This window comes from Canis aureus, chromosome 12 (assembly GCF_053574225.1).
Source record: "Canis aureus isolate CA01 chromosome 12, VMU_Caureus_v.1.0, whole genome shotgun sequence".
In the NCBI taxonomy this organism is placed as follows: domain Eukaryota; kingdom Metazoa; phylum Chordata; class Mammalia; order Carnivora; family Canidae; genus Canis; species Canis aureus.
The window spans coordinates 30,554,064-30,574,265 of NC_135622.1; the positions used below are offsets into that span (position 1 = coordinate 30,554,064).

The 20,202-nt window shown below is 42.5% G+C and overlaps 1 protein-coding gene across 11 annotated transcripts in view; it reads right to left on the minus strand.

Moving 5' to 3' along the window:
- The window catches only part of MTA3 (metastasis associated 1 family member 3), a 313,378-nt gene that overhangs the window by 87,439 nt on the left and 205,737 nt on the right, over positions 1–20,202 (minus strand). For 7 of the 11 annotated variants that reach the window (XM_077843427.1, XM_077843434.1, XM_077843431.1 and 4 more), the window contains 3 exons: positions 19,538–19,642; positions 11,292–11,365; positions 6,896–10,501 (listed from right to left, as the gene is read on the minus strand). The exons of 1 other annotated variant lie outside the window; for it this stretch is intronic. In XM_077843427.1, coding sequence (XP_077699553.1) covers positions 10,476–10,501; positions 11,292–11,365; positions 19,538–19,642 — 205 coding nt within the window. In that variant the 3' untranslated portion in view covers positions 6,896–10,475. Of the gene's footprint in view, positions 1–6,895; positions 10,502–11,291; positions 11,366–19,537; positions 19,664–20,202 lie in introns of those variants that run through there. 3 more of the 11 variants (XR_013349328.1, XR_013349329.1, XM_077843429.1) reach the window with 3 other exon arrangements.

Sequence of the window (20,202 nt, forward strand, 5' to 3'; positions counted from 1 at the left end):
ACCATAATAATGGATACATGTCATTTCTTTTATAAATAAAATCTTAATGAAAAAAGAATCAAATCCTAGAGAGTATCTTTCACACCTAAAATTGTCTTTGAGATTTCCCAGAGGGTCCCTAGAAAGTCACTTTTTGTTTAACTTTGTAAAAAGAGGGGTATTACAAGTAATTACGTTTATCTGATACATTACCATTAATGAGCAGCACAGGAAGTTTGGTTAGATCAAGATATGCTTTCATTTGGCTAAAATGTTAACATAAAATTTTCAGAAATTGTATACTACATAGGAAGTTCTAGAGAATTGTCATTGCCCTAGCTGTCCATAATATGTTTCTGCTGATCAGAGTCCTGGTGCTGCTTTGCCTAATATTAGACAAAAACAAGAAAGTGTTATCAATCATAATTTGTTGTTTTTAAAATGTTAACTTAGTTGCAACTTTACTTCTTTGATTTGAATCTAGCACCTTTGTGGCCAATGGTTTTTGGGTTTTTTTGTTTTGTTTTTTTTGTTTTTTGTTTTTTTTTGCCAATGGTTTTTGAATTAGAGATTCATATCACTTATTCATGGGGTTTTATTAATACACAGGCATTTACCACCTAATCCAAATTTACAGAATCTCTTTCCTTGATATTTGATGTAGTTTTGGAATATAGGTGAGGTTTGGTGGGGTGAGGTCGAGAGCCAATGACCAGGAAAAAATTCTTGAGACATCTTTGGTGCAAATGGTGGTTTTATTAAAGCATGGGGACAGGACCGGTGGGCAGGAAGAGCTGCTGTCCCTGGCTTGTGAGGGTGGCTGATTATTTACTTGTAAATAATCAAGGGGGGGGGGGGGAAGAAGGAGAAGGGAGGCTTCAAAAGGATTTTTGTATGTTAAAGAAGACTTACAGGATATTAGAGGCCTTGTCATTGTCAAGTTAAGGTTGTTTTTTTTTCCCCTCTAACAAGGCATTAACACTAAGACAGTTGCGAACTTCCTAGAGGAATGTCACAGATATCCCATCCAGGAGTGTGTGGGGGGTGGTTTGCAGGGTGTGAGCTTGTGCTTTGTGCTCAGCTAACTAACACCTTCTATTCCCCATCAATGTTCTTAACATATTCTTGGTGTCAAATAAAAGATCAAATCCAGATTTAGTAAGGAAAGATTTTATTTGAAGGATTCTACAGGGTGGGGGAGGAGTGGAGGAGGGACAATTGCAAGGAGGGATGAGGGACAGCATATGTGACTACTCTAACAGAGAATCCCTAAGATCTGTATGTGTCACATGGGTTAAGCAAAAAGAGTTTTTCTTTTATATTTTTTATTATTATTTTTTATTTATTTTATTTTTATTTTTATTTCTTTTTTAGTTTTTAAATTTTATTTATTTATTTATTTATTTATTTATTTATTTATTTATTTATTTATTTTTGAGTTTTTCTTTTATAGAAAAGAATGGGTGTGAGGAAGTGGGATGAAAGGATGGCATGATAGAATAGTAAATTAGAGTTTTACCCTGAAGCCTATTCTCCAGAGGGTTTGTGTGCTGGCTCAGGCTGAGGGTGGGCCAAAGTTGAGGGGTCTGTAGGAAGGAGGGAATCTTACCCAAAGTTTGGTTTAAAGAGTATTTTGGGGACACCTGGGTGGCTCAGAGGTTGAGCATCTGCCTTTGGCTCAGGGCATGATCCTAGGGTCCAGGATCAAGGCCCGCATCGGGCTCCTTGTGGGGAGTCTGCTTCTCCCTCTACCTGTGTCTTTGCCTCTCTCTCTCTGTCTCTCATGAATAAATAAAATCTAAAAAAAAAAAAAAAAAAGGAAAAGAAAAGCATTTTGTTGCCAGTGATCAGTGGGGACAAAACAATTCAGGTAATCCTTTATGAGGCAAAGCTCAATGAACTCCAAAAAAGATAAAATCAAAGAAACCCACACTGAGACATATTAGAAGCAAACTTTCAAAAGACATAGGACAAAGAGAGCATCTTAAAAGCCACAACAAAGAAGTGAATCATCACATACAGGGTGCCCTCAATAAGATAGCATATTTCTCATCAAACACTTTGGAGGGCAGCAGGCAGTGGACCAGTATATCCCAAGTGCTAAAAGAAAACTCTGTCAATCAAGAACTTTGTATACAGTAACTGTCCTTCAAAGGTGAGGGAGGAATTAAGACATTCCCAGTTAAACAAAAACTGAGAGGGAGTTTGTGACCACAAGACCTGCCTGGCAAGACATGATGAAGGGAATTCCACAAGTTGAAATCAAAGGACAGTAACTAAGCTCCATGCTCAGTGTGGAGTCTGCTTGTCCCACTCTCTCTACTCCTCCCCTATTTGTGCTTGCTCTCTCTCTCTCTCCTCTCAAATAAATACACAAAATCTTAAAAAAAAAAAAAAAAAAAAAAACAAAGGACAGTAACTTGAAACTACATGTAAAGATTTTGATAAAGGTAAATACATGGGTACTTATTTAAGGTAGTATTATTGTAATAATGGTTTGTAACTGTACTTTTGTTTGCTTTCTATGTGATTGCAGAGACCAATACATTGAAAGAAAAACAATTATTAAAAGAATTAAAAGAAAGTATAAAAGAATATTACTATAACTTTGGTTTCTAACTCCAAATCTTTTTTTACATAATTTAGGAGACTAATGCACTTAAAAGAATCATGAGTTTATGTTTTGGAGCACACAATATATAAAAATATAATTTTGTGACATCAACAACCAAAAGGGGTAGGGACAGAGCTATAAAGAAACAAACTTTTTTGTATGTTATTGAAGTTAAGCTGGTATAAATTCAAATTAGAGTTATAACTTTAGCATGCTAACTGCAATCCCCATGGTAACCACAAAGAAAATAGCTATAGAATATACACAAACAGAAATTAAACACTTCACTACCAAAAAATCAACTAAACACAAGACAGTAATATAGGAATAAGAAACATATAAAAGTTATAGTACATGTAGAAAACAAATAGAAGTCTCCCCACTTATCAGTAATTACTTTTAATGTAAGTGGATTAAATTCACCAATCAAAAGACAGACATTGGCAGAATGGATAAAAACATCTGATCCAACTCTATGCTATCTACAAGAGACACACTTGAGATCCAGAGACACAAACGGGTTCACAATGAAAGGAGGGGGGCAGCCCGGGTGGCTCAGCGGTTTAGTGCTGCCTTCAGCCCGGGGCGTGATCCTGGAGGCCCCAGGATCGAGTCCCACGTCGGGCTCCCTGCATGGAGCCTGCTTCTCCCTCTGCCTGTGTCTCTGCCCCTCCCTCTCTCCCTCTCTCCCTCTCTCTCTCTCTCTTTCGAATAAATAAATAAAATCTTAAAAAAAAAAATGAAAGGAGGGAAAAAGATATTCCATACTAATAGTGACCAAGAGAGCAGGGGTGACGATACTTAATATCAGATAAAATAAAAAAGGTTTACAAAGAATAATATTATATATTGATAAAAGATTCTGTACCACAAGATGATGTAACAACTGTGATCATTCATGTACTTAATGACAGACCATCACAATATATAAAGCAAAATCTGACAGAATTGAAGAGAGAGATAGTTCTACAACAGCAAAGACTTCGCCACTCCACTCTTGATAATGGATAGAACAACCACACAGAGACAAGTAAGGAAACAGAGGACTTAAACAACACAATAAACCAACTAGATCTAGCCAATGTGTACAGAACACTCCACCCACAGCAACAGAATGCACATTCTTTTCAAGTGTACATGGAACATTTTCCGGGATAGATATTTTAGACCATAAATTAAGTCTCAATAGGTCTAAAAAGATAGATATCATACACAGTATCTTCATCCACAACAGGATGAGATTAGAAATCAGTAACAAAAGCAAAACTGGAAAATTCATAAAACTGTAAAAATGAAACAATACAGTTTTAAACAACCAATGGATCAAAGAAGAAATCATGAGATAAATAAGAAAATACTTAGAGATGAATGAAAATGAAAACAATTAAAAATAAAGATAGAGCTACCATATAATCCAGCAATTCTACTTCTGGATATTTACCCAAAGGAAATAAAATTACTGTCTCAAAAAAAAAAAAAAAATCTGCACCCCCATGTTTGCTGCAGCATTATTTACAATATCCAAGATGGAAACAACCTAAGTGTCCACTGAGAGATGAATGGATAAAGAAAATGTGGAGTGTATGTGCACACATGCATGCACACGTACACAGAGGAATATTATTCAGCCATAAAAAGAAGGAAATCTTGCAATTTGTGAGAACATGGATGGACCTTGAGGCATTATACTAGAAATAATTCAGAGAAAGACAAATACTGTACAATCTTACCTACATGTGGAATCTGAAACAACCACCACCAAACTCATAGATATGGAGAACAGATTAGTTGTTGCCAGAGGTGAGAGGTAGGGAATGAGAGAATAGGTTAAGTTGGTCAAAGGTACAAACTTCCAGTCATAAGAGAAACAAGTCCTGGGGATGTTATTTATAGCTTGGTGACTATACTTCAATACTGTATTGTATATTTGAAAGTTACTAAGAGAGTAAGTCTTAACATTTCCCATAAGAAGGGCCTCTGGGTGGCTCAGTCAGTTAAGCATCTGCCTTTGGCTCAGGTGGTGATCCCGAAACTGAACCCCACATCAAACTCCCTACTCAGCAGGGGAGCCTGTTAATCCCTCTCCCTCTGCCTCTGCTTGCGTGCTGTGCTCTCTCACTTGCTCACTGTCTCAAATAAATAAAAGCTTTTAAGATTTTATTTATATATTCATTTATTCATGAGAGACACACACACACACACAGAGGCAGAGACACAGGCAGAGGGAGAGGAGAAGCAGGCTCCATGTAGGAAGCACGATGTGGGACTCGATCCTGGGACTCTGGGATCACGCCCTGAGCCAAAGGCAGACGCTCAACCGCTGAGCCATCCAGGCATCCCAAATAAAAGCTTTTTTAAAAAGTTCCTATAAAGAAAAAAAACTTGCATGGCTATTAACTAAATTTATTGTGGTAATCACTTTGCAGTGTACATATATCATATGATTATTTTGTACACCTAAAACTAATACAATGTTTTATATCAATTATGTCTCAATTTAAAAAAGAAAAAGTTAAGAAAACTTAGCAAAGAAAACAAAACACCTAGCAGTAAGGAGGAGCCTCTCCTGGAGTCCCTAAATGCACAGTGGGGATTCCAGACTTACATCTCATCTAGCAGTAACAAAGCAGCTCCTCCTTTATCCTGCCAGAGAGTCTCACACAAGGCTTGCTAAAACAGAATATTTAAATAACATCTAGAGTTTCACAGATAATGCTCAAGATGTCCAGGTTTCAATCAAAAGCACTCAACGGAAGTACCAAGAACCATCAGATTCTTGGCTTGAATGAGAAAAGACAATCAACAGATTGTCAACATTGTGATGTCACAGACATTAGAATTGTCTAACAAGGATTTTTTTAAAAGATTTTATTTATTTATTCATGACAGACACACAGAGAGAGGCAGAGACACTGGCAGAGGGAGAAGCAGGCTCCATGAAGGGAGCCTGATGTGGGACTCCATCCCGGGACTCCAGGATCACCACCTGGGCTGAAGGCAGGCGCTAAACCGCGGAGCCACCCAGGGATCCCCTTTAACAAGGATTTTAAAGAAGTCTTCAGAAAAATGCTTCAGTGAGCAATTATGAACACACTTGTGACAAAAAAAAAAAAAAAAAAATATCTCAGCAAGGCTGCTGTGTTTCATGCATCCTGAGGGGTCCTCCTACTTCCACAAAACCTTTCCTGACCAGGAGTCCTGCCTTACTGAGCCCTCTATCTCAGAATTCCTGCAAGAACAGACATAGCCTTCATTATAAGGCTTCTGGTCTCTGGTAATCTTGTGTGTGTATGTCTTGCTTCTCTAGTGAAAACTCTGGAAGGAAACTCAGTGTCTCTCTCTCTTTTTATTTTATTTATTTTTTGACAGAGTGCACATGAGTGGGGGAGGGATGGAGCAGAGGGAGAGAGAGAATCTCAAGCAGCCTCCACTCCCAGGATGGAGCCCGATGTGGGGCTCAACCCCATGACTCTGAGATCCTGATCAGTGTTGAAATCAAGAACTGGATGCCCAACCAAGTGAGGCACCCAGGTGCACCCCCCTTTTCTCTTTTTAAAAAAATCTCTCACAAATCCCAGCAAACAAGGATCACAAACAGGTGTAGTTCACAGACTTGGGCTGAAGGGGTCCCAAGTGGATTTACAATGGCTCTAGCACAGCACTTGAGGCAGAGTCTACATTGCAGTCAAACAGGTTTGAAGCAACAAAATACCCAACTAAGAATAATTTCTACCAAGCAGGTTTCAATGCTCAGGGCAATCCGGAAACAGTGGAGAATGCTAGGCATTCAGATTGGGCTCCCTCCACCTTTAAGAAAACCCAGACATTTCTTTTCTACTTACGGGCCTGAGAAGAAGGTGTTGGGCTTTCATCTATGTGGTATGCAGCTCCTGGGTCCCTTCACCTGCTCTGTAGCCTTTCTCTCACATGAGGGCCCAGCATACAATGCTGGGCACAGCAGGGCCAGAGTTGTTGATGGGGAAAGGTTACTCCTCCTACCTCCAGGCTGAGGGCATACAAGGGTTCATGGCCACCTCCTGGAGTGACCTAGCTTCATGAAACCTCCATGCCCTCAGGATGTGGCTTTATGAGGCAGTAGGAGAAAATGCAGACCCTGGGAAAAGTTCACTGAGAGTCTCAGTGTGGCTGGGGAAAATCAGCCTAACCAGCCTGGTCTGTGAGTTCTGCAGGGAGACAGGGAACCCAAGACAAGGGGCATCTGATGCTGAGGGCTGGGGCGAGCATGCACCGAGCCTTACAGCTGAGCCACCATCCCAGGAAAGCATAGCATAAAACCAGACATGATCTCCAGAAATTTATTGGAAACACAATACAAATTGATTAGTAGATGGGATCTACTTACAGACATTCCACACTAATATGATGCTCAGAATGAATTATCCTGCGGAAACACTCATGACCACTTATGTATGGTCTGGGCCAGTGTTCTCTGGCAGGGCAAGTCAGAACTTGGGGGCCAAGGGATGAAAGGGAAACTGGGACATGGCTTTCTTGAGGGGAACAGTGAGGTGCGGTGGCTAAATGGGTAAATTCCCCCAAAGGAAAACAGGGACAACTGTTAAGAATAAAGGCTTTACCCCCTCCCTTCCAAAAACATTTTCCTCTTTAGGTGAGTGAGTCTACAAAGCCCCCTACCCCGGGGGGAGGCAGCTCCTCCGTCTACCCTCCCCGGAGTCTTAGGATAGCACGGGGTACAAACACTGGGCTGGACATGACATGGGGAAAACCCAGGCCACGCATGTCCCAGCCTGCCTTCCCCACTCTGCTCTGAAAGGTGGGGGCTGAATGCTGCCATGTGCCTGTGCCAGGACCCCAGGTCAGCTGGCCTCCAGCTGGGCTTCCCTAACCAGAGGTACCTGAAGAACCTGTAGGGCAGGAGAAAAGGAGAAGCCAAGCTATTCCTCTCCACACCTGCCCGGGGGGATTGTTTCCAGCAGGGACCCTGCTTCCTCGAGGCCCCAGCTCCCACCAGATAGGCCTTCCATGGTCCCCAGTTCCTCCCAGTGGCCCCAGTCCCCCTGCTCTGGTAACATGGTTTCTCCCCTGTGTCCCACCAGCCCCTGGTGGTGGCAGTTCCCCACCTCTGGGTTGCCGCTTGTTCTCCTGCATGGCCTCTTGGCTCTTCTGGTGTCTGTGTTCAATGAGTCTCTGGATAAAAGCCCCTGTTTTCAATATTTGGAGTGGCCTCTGTTTCCCTGGTTGGATGCTGACTGACAAACCAGGCTGTGGGCAAAGTGGAGCTGTGAGAGGTGGGCTAACACCCAGTCTGTCTTCCTCTGTGCCACCATCTCTAGGGGTGGGCAGGTGGTGATGGCAGAGTGGGAAGATGGCTTGTGAGCTTCCGTGTCCTCATCCAAGGGAGCACAGATCAGGCTCAGCATAGCGCCACCAGGCACATCTGATGTGGGCTGTGCAGACACACCCGCATATCTAGCCTACAAGTTCACTGCACAATGCTGACATACCCTTAACACACACAGCAGAAACACTGTGGCCCTAGAAAGGGCTGGGTGGCTGGGAAACGTTCTCAGCACCAACTGCTCAGAATGGCCAAGGCAAATGTTAGAGCCTCCTTGGTGTCATTTCTTTATTCCCTTGAGTGTTCAATCAGAATGCTGGGGAACTTTCCAGGGATGAAGTGAGAACATAAAGATCTTAGTCAACATCCTCTTTGTAGGAGGATGGGGCTGCAGAACCAGGAGCTCTTACTACAAGGTGAAGGAACAGCTTTCCTCACACATGTGGCTCAAAAGGAGCAGCGCTTTCTCCAAAGCTAAAAGTAAACTACAACCAGGGTGGGGGCACTCCCTGTACTTCCTGCACACTGGCCTTGGCCCTGGTCTCCAACTTTCCTGGGCCTGGGTGAGGAGGGCCTCTCCCAAAAGGCAGAGTGAAGGCTGGCAGCAGAGTCACAGAAGGACTTTTCTCATCTCAACAGTCACATTTTACACACGGGTCAGGAGAGGCGTGTGAAAGGGCCAGGGAGCCATTGCACACCCTGTGTCCATGTGCGACAATAAATCCAGGGCAGGACACAGAGACAGCTTTCCCATGTCTTTCTTTAGAGAGAACATACCACATGGCATGTGATGCAGAGTGCCATTTGCTTCCCCTCCGTGGGTCTTTGCAGAGGGGGCTTCTCTCTGGAGAACCCTGAGGGCAATTCCTGTCACCTCTGCCCTACTCACTGGGTACCTCTAACATGGGCCCATACTAGGGGCCCTGAGCCAAGACCCAGAACAGCTCCAAGAGTTAGCAGTGGTGAGAACATCCCCAGGTCACCCTTGCAAAAGCCAAAGATGAGAAGCAACTCCTTAGAAGGGAAGCCACGCGGGCTGCAAAACTGGAGATTGAGCTCTGGGCATCGCCTTCGGCCAGACGTCATCCATCACATTCTCTTTTCTGAGCTGAACCCAGCCTCCGAGGATCTGGGCACCGTCATTTTAGTGATACCTCACTCTGCTTGGGGGCTGGCGGGGCGGGGGGGGGGGGAAGGGGAGTGTCAACTCAATTGTAGTCATTCTATCCTGCAACCACCTGGCTGTTTGGCCATCCAGTGGCAGACCCCAGGGACAGCTGGAAGGCCAGACTCCAGTTTTCTTTCACAGTGCTGTGAGCCTGTGGCCTGTGGCTGCAAATGGAGGACAGGGAAGCAGCCAGATTCTTATATGCTCGGGGAGTTGTGGGGCACTAAGTTATTCCTACCCCTGCAGCTGTGTGCACAGAGCTGCAGAATGGCCAGCCAGTGGTGCCAGCAAAGGCTGGTGCTGAGGGCAGACAGGAAGGACCCAAGCCAGTGAAAACTGGGTCACAGGCACATGTCCCAGGGCCTAGGCGCATGTGTTCACAGCAATGTCTGAGCTGGAATGGAGAGGGGAGCTCGTGGTGTCATATATACACACTCACCTGCAAACACACTTCTCTTGTTTCACCCTCCTAGGCCAAACAGATTCCATCTGCTTAAAATAAACCTGGGTGATTTGTGACTCGTTGAAGGACTGACCTGGCTGCAGTAGTTCGGCGGCTGGCTTGGCTGTCAGGAAATAGGGCAGTACACGGATGGTTTGCGACAGTGATATACACGCTTAGCTTGGTTTAAACATCTGCTTTTGCTGGAGCTGTCTGGGGCCAGCAGAATCATGTAGAACACCAGCTTCTCTCCAACAATAAAATACAGATGATATGAAGAGTTCACAGGCTTATGGAAGAATGATTTTCTTATTTTTTTTTCAGAATCTCATAATTCTGTACCTAGGAGGGGTCAAGGGGGTGGGGCGAATATAGGATACAGGGGTAAGAGCAAAACTTTCCCATTAAAAAAATAAATAAATAAAGATGAACCCTATTGAGAAAAAGCCAAGTGACAGTAACGGCGAGGATGAGGGGCAGGTATCATGAAGTGCATAAACACTGGCACTTTTCTTAAGAAAAATCCATTCAGAAAGCTGCCATGTCCCTCCATTAGAGCATCAGAGCACCAACAGGGCTGAGCTGACACATGCAGGGCAGCAGCAGCTCTGAGCTCTCCTCTGCCTGGGGAGCTGCGGTGCCTGGGAGCAGAGTGCTGGACAAGGAGGAGGCTGAGGGGCTCTCTTCACTCCTCAATTTTCAGGCAGGTCCCGCCGTGGGACAGTTAGGTCTCTGAGAGGAAAGCGAGGTGACATTGATTCACACGTGGAGACGCAGCTCTGGGGATGTGCACTCCTACAGTTTCCTCCCCTGCCTCACTGAGTCTCTAGGAGGCACCGCAGGTCTCCCACTGAAATGTGCTGGAAATAGGACTGCCTCCTTCCCAGAAACAACTGTGAACATCAGCGGGACAGTGTAGCGAGTCTTGGCTTATAGGATGAATAGGGGTAGCTCAGTCCGACACGCAGCATGTGAGTTCTGGGGAAGGAGAGAAATGGGGCTCAATGTTAATGCAGTTCTGACCATGGCGGCAAGGTGAATGCAAGGACCGAGCCATCCCTCCCACCAACAATGTCACAAATGTCAAGGAAAGGCAGTCATACATTAATTTAAACAAAAGCTTACAGGGTAGTTTAAGGTTGGACTAAAAGGAAGTCTAACTGAGGCCAAGAAAATACATGAATGACAGTGACGTATCCTCGTTAAAAGCTGGGTTTTGGAGGGGCAGGTGTAGTGGTTACTGCCAAGGCAGACAGCATACCAGCAGGTCCCGATATGCTTATCAAACCCATATCATGGGCTGTCTCTGACCAGATACTAAGGAATGGGGAGCATGACTGGCCTGGGGGAGACACAACGTGATCTGAAGTAATCATAATTAATGGTAGTGATGTGGGCACTCAGAGGCTAGGAACACATTTTCCTGTAGGGGGCTACAGAATCTCAAATACCCACAGTGTCATAGTGGCCCTCATTCCCACCTCCCCCATCCCCTCACCCCAAACCTTCAACTCTCCTTCCCCAGAGCTGGTCATCTAGAGACGCTCAAGAGAAACAAGTAAATGAAAAGCAGAAGTGGCCTGCAAACTGTATCATTACTATCTGCTGTTACTAAGTTGTGAAACCTTTTGCATGGTTATTAGGAAAGCAGCTAAGAGGGAAGTGGGGTTTGTTTGCTGAAATGGGACCAGGTGCCCCAGCCCAGGGAGTGCTAGAACATTCTCTCCCATCACACTCTGCAACCAGGAGAGGACACAGGGATGCTCACCTTCACAGCCTCCCGCCATCCTGAGGAAGGTCTGCAGGATGGAACAGAGCTGGGCCTTCACTTCATGAGCCTTTCTAGAATAGGGAGATATATGTACACAGCCTGGTATTTGATAGGGCTCAGCAAATACGTGTTAAATAAAAACCCAGATGATTCCGTTTCGGACTTAAGCCAACCTTTGCTTTATTGAACCTGTTATGGTTTTTATAATTGCATGATTTAACTTTCACTAGAACCTGGTGAGCATCAGAAAGGTTAGGAACTTGCTCAAGGTCACACAAGCGAGTAAGTGGAGGTTTTGAAGCCAGATCTTCCTGATTCAGGTCAAGATCTCTCACTACACCAAGCTGCCACATTCTCCATCCATCCCATTAAAAGCATACTGCCCTCTTCAGCATCTAAGTGAAGGGTTATGTATGTGTCAGGACCTCCAGGATTTCCTAGAAGGTGCTCTCTCTCTCTCTCTTTTGTTTTTTGCAGGGGTTGGAGGATGATGCTCTGTTTTTGTCCAACCTCTGTGGAATGAAGCCATCTGCAAGAAGAGCCACTTGTAAGAGTTTCCCAGGTTTCTGATCTGCCTTGGTAAATTGTGCTTCCTTTTATTTCTGTTAAATTTACCTGCTTCAGTTTCTAAAGCAATGCTCTAGCGTCAGAGTTGACACCGGCTTTCATACTGGCCGTGGTTTTAAGTTAAAACGTGAAGTCTCTGCACTCCTGGCTGGAGAATCACAGTGCTTACGATCTGCCCTTGTAAGGCTATCACTTCGCTGCCCCCTGCTGGGAGCTTCCTCAGTCCCACTGCATTTCCTTGAAGCAAGGATCAAGCAGGATCCAGGTGTGGAGGCCCCAAAACAGCAGACAGCCTCAGGAGAAGCCCTCAGATCTCCTTCCTAGATTATGTAGCCCAAAACATTTCCCTTTTTTGCTTATAAATAAATTCTCAAAAGCATTAATCTACACTTGCTACTTTTGTCTATACTAACCCTGATTCATAAGCGCTTGTTTTTTGTGTTTTTTTTTGTTTGTTTGTTTGTTTTGTTTTGTTTTTACAGAATTTTCCCTCTTGGTTTAACTGTTCAGAGATACTTCAGGTCCATGGACTTGGAGATTCTGCACTCTAGCTTAACCAATGCAATGAAAGCAACCTTCTGGGAGGTTTCCAGTTGCTGGATTCTGAGTTCATTTCTCTCCCTTCTGAAACCCAGAGGAGAAACCATCATCAGAATTTTGTAGGTTGGAAAGCAGATACACAAGTGATAACAGACGATGCACTCAAGAAAGCCAAACCTGAAGTTGGCAGTGTGGTAAGTCAAGAACCCAATTTTCCAGAGGGTCCTCAAATGGTTTAGGAATTAACACCAGAGACCATAAGCAGTGGAGGAAGGAGACTGAAGCATGGAAATTAGTTGAAGGCTGTTTGAGAAACAGCTAGACTCCTAGAAGTCCTCCTAATGCCATGCTCTTAGGCAATTGCCTGCCTCCCATAAGTCTGAATGTGTGTCCTCTGAAGAGGACCCACCAGAGGGACTCAGTCCTAGGAGACATCAGGCAACAAGCACATTTGAGGGCAGGACTGGCTACTCCAAAACTGAGGAATCAAGTGAACATATGTCTACTAGATGGTGAGACCTCCAGCATTATTCCCATTTAGCTCCCAGAAAGCATGCAGCTAAACCTAAACTCTGGGAGAAGAGACTATTCTATGATCTGGTGTTTGTCCCCCCACAAAATTCCTATCTTAAAATCCTCATGCCCAATGTGATAGTATTGGGGGGGTGGTCTTTGGGAGGTACTTAGGTCACGAGGGTGTAAAGAGACCTCACAGAGTTCCCTAGCTCCTTCTACCATGTGAGGACACAGAGAGAAGTCAGCAGTCTGAAACCTGGAAGAGGGCTTTCATCAGAACCCAACCATGCCATACCCTGGTCTTGGACTTCTCAGCCTCTGGAACTGTGGGAGATAAATTTCTGTTGTTTATAAGCAATCCATCTGCAGCATGTGTTATTACAGCCTGAGTTGATGAAAATAGATGGGAAGAATCTTCTCTGGGAAATGTGACCAGCCTATGAGAGCAGACCTCTAAATAGTAGCATATGAGCCAGCCAACAAACAGCCCAACCTGATCACCATACCATGAAGTGTACTATAGGGCACAGATCCTTCAATCTGATTTTAGTATCCTACTCTTAAGCTTTAGTAAACAACCACAGGTCACTAGGGAAAAACCTCCAACAGAAATGTCAGAGACCAAAACAAAGAACAAAGAGAAGAATTAAAATAGAAGGAAATAGACTATTCATGAAGAAAACTTAAAAAACAGAAAACACCATCATTAATATCCTCAGGGGAGTAAGAAAAGATACAGCATCCATGAAACACAAACAGTATGCTACTTAAAAAAAAATTGAGGTGCACCTGGCTGGCTCAGTTGGAGGAGCATATGACTCTTGATCATGGGGTCATGAGTTCAAGCCCCATTTTGGGTATAGAGATTACATAAATAAATAAAAACAAACTTAAATAATTAAAAAAATTTTTAATTGCGAGAACCAAAGGGAGTTGGCAGAGAGCCTAATATCTAGAGTGGTGGGCTAATTTATATTGGGCTAATCTTCCAGCCAATAGCAGTAATAAATTCTGGAAAAAATTTTTTTTTTAAATGCCTGAAGTTTCTGGAGAGCAACTAAAAATCAGGCAAAAAATGGAGGAAATATGACCCTTGGGGAAAAAGTGAGATTAGGTGAGATCCACTTTTTCCTATGGGCACTTCCACACAGTACAAAAGGAATATGGCTCAAGCAGAAAACTGCAGTATAATTGTGTTGAGGAATCAGGGAGGATCCAGAGTTTGAGGCTGCCAATACAGCTGGAAATACAGGAGGAGATCCTAGAAAGGAAGAGGACAGGGAAAGGGAAGCCATCAAGTCTATATACACACTCCACTCAAATCACTGGCTGACTCTGGAACTATGTATTCATGAGGTGGGACTCCTCATGAAAGTGGGAAAGATCAGCTGGAAGGCTAAAAAAGGCTGAGCAGCAACTTCAGCAGCTATCTACTGCTGGAAAGACAAATGTTGGAGTTCAAGTTCTGTCAAGTTGAAGGCACCAGGCAAACAACTTGGTCTTTCCATTGAAATCTCAATGGATTAAGAGCTAAACTGAAATAGATCAGACCTATTGAAGCTTTAAACCAAGCCTCCACACAATCAAGGTGACCCGCCAATTTAATTGCTTGCTAGAACAAAATGCAACACTCTGCAGAGGGAGATAACAGAACCCAGGGTCTCTACAATTGATCATCCACACTGATTAGTATCCAATAAAAATGAACAGACTGAGGGCCACACTGGATCTCAGCTCAGATTTTGATCTCAGGGTTGTGAGTTTAAGCACTGCATTAGAATCCACACTGGGCATAGAGTGTACTTTGAAAAAACAAAAAACAAAAAAACAGACTGAGCAACTCCTCCAAAGAAAAAAGTTGGTAGAAAATGACTAGTGAATGATTCAGATGTTAGAATTAGCAGATTTGCATATAAAATATTCACTATAAGTTTATTAAAGAATCTATAAAAAAGATGAATATAACGGGTAACAAGATGGTATATTTTAGGAGAAATAGAAAATAACTAAATGGAAATTCTAAAACTGAAAAATACAAAATCTGAAATGAACAATTTGTTAGATGGGATTAACAGCAAATTCAATACTGCAGAAGAGGGACCTTAGCTGGCTCAGTCAGTAAAGCATGCAACTTTTGATCTTGGGGTCATGAGTTCCAGCTTCATTTTGGGAATAGAGTTTACTTACTTAAAAAAAAAACAACAACAACAAAACTGAAGAAGAAAGAATCAATGAACTTGAAGATCTCTAAAAATTATTCAAAATGACAAATAAAGCACACATACTATATGACTCCATTTATATAAAATTCTAGAAAATGTAAACTAATCTCTGGTGACACAAAGCAGATCAATGGTCACCTGAGATGATGTAGGGGAAATGGGATAGGTAGGAGGTTAGATTATAAAAGTGTACAAGAAAATTTCTGAGGGGATGGATAAATTTATTAAGTGGATATAACCACCCAAGTGATTATGGTGGTTTTATGGTACATACATAATGTTATACTTATCAAGTTGCATATTTTAAATATATGCAAGTGAGGGGTGCCTGGGTGGCTCAGTCGGTTAACTGTTTAACTTATGACTTTGGCTCAGGTCATGATTTCATGGATCATGAGATCGAGCCCCATGTCAGGCCTCTGCACTCCGCAGGGAGTCTGCTTTGGATTCTCTGACTTTGCTTCTCTCTGCCCCTCCCCTCACTCATGCATGCATGTGCACTCTCTCTCTCCTCCTTAAATAAAATCTTTTTTAAAATACTAAATATATATAGTTGAATATCAATTCTGTTTCAATAAAGCTACTTAAGAAATGATAATAGAAAATAGCTTTATATGTTTTTTTTTACGATTTTTTTTTTTTTTTTTTTTTTTTTTTTTTTTTTGAGAGAGAGAGAGAGAGACAGAGCACAAGCAGGGTGGAGAGGCAGAAGGAGAGGGAGAAGCAGACTCCCTGCTCAGCAGGGAGCTGGATACAAGGCTCTTTCCAGGACCCTGGGATCATGATGTGAGCTGAAGGCAGATAAGCTTAACCAACTGAGCCACACAGGTGCCCCTGTTTGGGTTTTAAAAATCTGCTAGAATAACAAGTGTTGGCTTTAGAGATACTATAAGAATCATTCTGAGTTTAATAAAACTAGAAAAAAATCATTGAAAAATAACCCTAAAAAGAACAGAAGAAAAAGAAAACTGGTGTGATCATGTTAATATCAGACAAAATAGACTTCAAGACAAGGAGTATTAACAGAGCTAAAAAGAATCATTTCACAGTGATAAAAAAAGGTAAAAAAGACATAAAATTCTAATTATATATATTACCAATAAAAGAACTTCAAAATACTGAGGCAAAAATTGACAAAATAAAGGGAGAAATAGACAAATCTGGCTGGAATATAAAGTTGAGAAAGTCTCCCAGAAAACAGAGCAAAAGACACAGAGGAAGAAAACTGGAGAGAAAAAAGAAAATTGGAGGACCAGTGCAGGAGGCCCAATGTCCAATATTTTGACCCTTTCTTCTGCTGACTAGTTCTAGATGCCTTAAATGCGGTCAGCCCTGCTTCCCCAGACTCACGCTTGATCTTCCTCACTGGCAACCCTGGGAAGGGGCTCCTGTAGGCGAAGCTGCAATCAGACTGTCATGGAAACAGTCTTCTCAGATTATCTTCTTCTAGGCACCTCCATTTAACAAAGTTGCCTTCAAGCTCACTCCTCAGTTTTACATTAATTACTTTTTGCCTTCATTTATATGTACATAATTGTTGATAAAAATAAATATTTGGTTGAGGGAAGAAAATGCATAGATTATAACTCAGATGTTTTCTGAGCTTAAAGAGTACTCAGTCATCTGGAAGGAAAAACAGGAAACAGGAAAAGAGAATAATAATGAGCATCGTTGGGAAGCTTAAAATAAACCCAGTGGGGGGGTCCCCAAATCAACTAAACTGTGACAAACAAATCTTTCTATTTCCATTGCCCTGAGGGACCTGCAGATTCAGAACACTTCTCCTCACTTCCATCCTGGGACCCAAAGACACTGCTCAGGAGGATACCTAAATCAGTTGGTTTTTGGAGTTGGTCTTTACCTCCCTGGGGCATTAAGATCTAATACTGATGTCCCAATGGCTCTCTCAGACATATGTACCTGATCTTTAGATGGATGGGTCACACTTCTATGGAAGAGTTGTTTCTCAGGGACTTAATCCCCTTTTTCTGCTGTCTTCCTCACTCTCCTTTCCCAAGCATCTACTCTTCTCCACAAAAAGCCCAGGACCTAGCTCTCAAGTTAGAGGTTCACTTTCTTTCTGAGATTTTCCCTCCACATGACACTGAGAATGGGAATACATTGGGAGAAGTTGGCTAAAAATGTTTCCTATAATGTCCCTTGCAGGTATAATCAAAGACACTTTATTAAGGAGACCAGAGCTGGTCCTGAGAGTTGAGGATCCCTGAGCAACTACCATAGACTTCTGTCACTCTTCTAAGATCTCCATAATACTCAGAGGATGTCAACTCTAGACCTCTTAGAGGCTCACACACTAGTATATTCCTCAGGAACACTAGTACTTTCCTCAGGAAAGTATTCTCTGGGAGCAACTGATATTAGTAAACCCAGGAATGGTCCCAGGGGCGGCTGATCTGGCATCCTTCTAGAATACTCCAAAACACTAAGTTGTTAATTACTCATGCCCAATGCAGTTGAGTCTGTCTTTCTCTACAACATCACCCCTATGGCTTCACAGTATGAGAGAACATCCACTGCCCTCACATAATGCTTCAATACTCCCAAAACTCTCTAGATATACTAGATATTCTGTCATAATTACTTCACATTCAATAAACCCTGGGGTTATAATGATCCATTAGAAAATACTGGAGAAAAAAATTCAAAGGCACTTTTATCTATTTTTAAATTTTTTTCCCACTTTCATCTATCAAACGAGGTTGTAACATTACAACGTCAGACAAGGAGATCAGAGGCAAGTCCAGGGGCACCTGATGTTCTTCCACAAACAATATTTTGGAAGATTAAAAAAAAAAACAACAAAAACTGTAGTCTTTTGAAAGGATATAAATATGTTGACAGAAGGCGTCCTGTGCCCAAGCATGCCTAGGAATGCCATCAGCTGTTGCTGGCAGTCTATTTTTATTGGGATTTGTGAAGACAGCAGATGCATTCCCAGAGCTCTCTCACTGGTACAATGGACCTCATCACCACCCATTTCCCAGAGTTGGGATGCAAACAGTTGGAGCTGATTCAGAAACAAGTCATCCAAAGGACAGTCTTCACACCCCAGATCATAATATTGTACTTAGAGCCATCCACACTGGATACCCTCTTTATAGGGGACTCAGAAAAATGATATTACTCAATGCGGAAAACAAATAAGGAAAAAAATTAGATCTACAGTGTTATTCACATACCCCTGGGGAAATAAGCCAGAAGAGAGCAGATTAAAAAGCAGTTTATTGTACAATTCATCAATTTCCTTGGCTCAGATGCCCTGACTCTGTCCCACTGAAAACTCACCTCTCTTCTGAGCCTGTTGCTTTGGTTTTCCTGACACACTGAATCTTGCTTCAGTAGTACCCTGGGACAAAAGCCTTTATCATCTCAGATGAAAAGAGCACAACTCTAATTGATGTCCCCTCGTTGTATCACTACAAAACAGAAGTTGTTCTCCAGGGACCCCATTTGATAAAGACAGAGACACAGCAGGTGATCACCCTGTCCCTTTGCACCCAAGCAGAAGAACTGACAATCTGCTGACTGGAGCAGAGAGGACCAGGGCCTCTTCATAAGGGTTCAGGAGAGATGAGAGATGTCTGAACAGCCCATCAGCCCCTCTACTTTCCAGACTTTTTCTGACTCAGCCTTCACTCTGAAAAATGTGAAGGAGGATTATACTCCATTCCCTCTGCTGTAGAGTCTCTAATTGCAGAAGCCTACAGGGAGCTAAATGAGCCCTCTTTATCAAATGAATTTCCTGTCTTCAATACTCCTTCAAAACTTAATCAAAGGCAATTTCTCTTTATAGATACTGGGCCCTTCTACTGTGCAAATATGCTTTGGAACATACCCATTTACTTTCAAGCAAACCTATGAGTCATTTTTTGAAAATCATATTTTTAGGTAAGAAATAAATGTAGTTATAAGAAAAGTGTTGACATTTTGTTTACATATAATCCACATATGACTACAAAAACTTTGGTTGATAACAATTTTCAAAACAAAACGTTAGTGATAGCTCTACTTTATAGAAGGTGTGGGAAGATAGAGACACCTGGGTGGCTCTGTTGGTTGGGTGTCTGCCTTCTGCTCAGGTCATGGTCCCAGAGTCCTGGGATCAAGCCCCACATTGGGCTTTTTGCTCAGTGGGGAATCTGCTTCTTCCTCTGCTCTTTCCCTACCACTTGTGTTCTCTCTCTCTCTCTCTCTCAAATAAATAAATAAATAAATAAATAAATAAACAAACTTTTTAAAAAAGTGTGTGTGTGGGGATAGTATCTTAGCACTTAATGAATAGCTACTATGAGTCAGAGTCAATGCTGGATATACTATAGAATTTAATTTAAACACATTTCAGGGGATCCCTGGGTGGTGCAGCGGTTTTGCACCTGCCTTTGGCCCAGGGCGGATCCTGGAGTCCCGGGATCGAGTCCCGCGTCGGGCTCCCGGCATGGAGCCTGCTTCTCCCTCTGCCTGTGTCTCTGCCTCTCTCTCTGTCTATCATAAATAAAAATAAATCTTTAAAAAAATAAAATAAACACATTTCACCATTAGGTGATTCTGTGAATTTTCTTTTCTCTTATTTCTTTTTTCTCCCCTCTCTTGGACATTAATATAGTTCTTATGTTCTACATTCCAGAAAAAGTAGGGATAGGGGGTATAATATAGGCAGAAGAGTTTCACAGAGGCAATGGTGGCTTACAACTCACAGGCTAAGCACAGAAAAATACCTACTATGTTCCTTTCTATAATTCCAAACACATACCCATCTCCCATACATAGAAAACATAAACATTTCCCAGATACTTGCTGCACTCAGCATATGAATCACATAAATCTGGGACCTTATTTACCTGTTGGAAACAACCCTGGACTGGAGCATTTTAAATCTCATCTCTGCTGTTTGTTAGCAGTGTGGCTTTAGGCAAATCCCTTAACCTCTTTGAGCTGGGTTTTTTCATTATTAAAATGCAGGTTTATATCACCTGCCTCATAGAGAGTTTCGGAGATCAAGTTGTATAAAGCAGGTGAAATATTTTTAACCATTATCACAACTC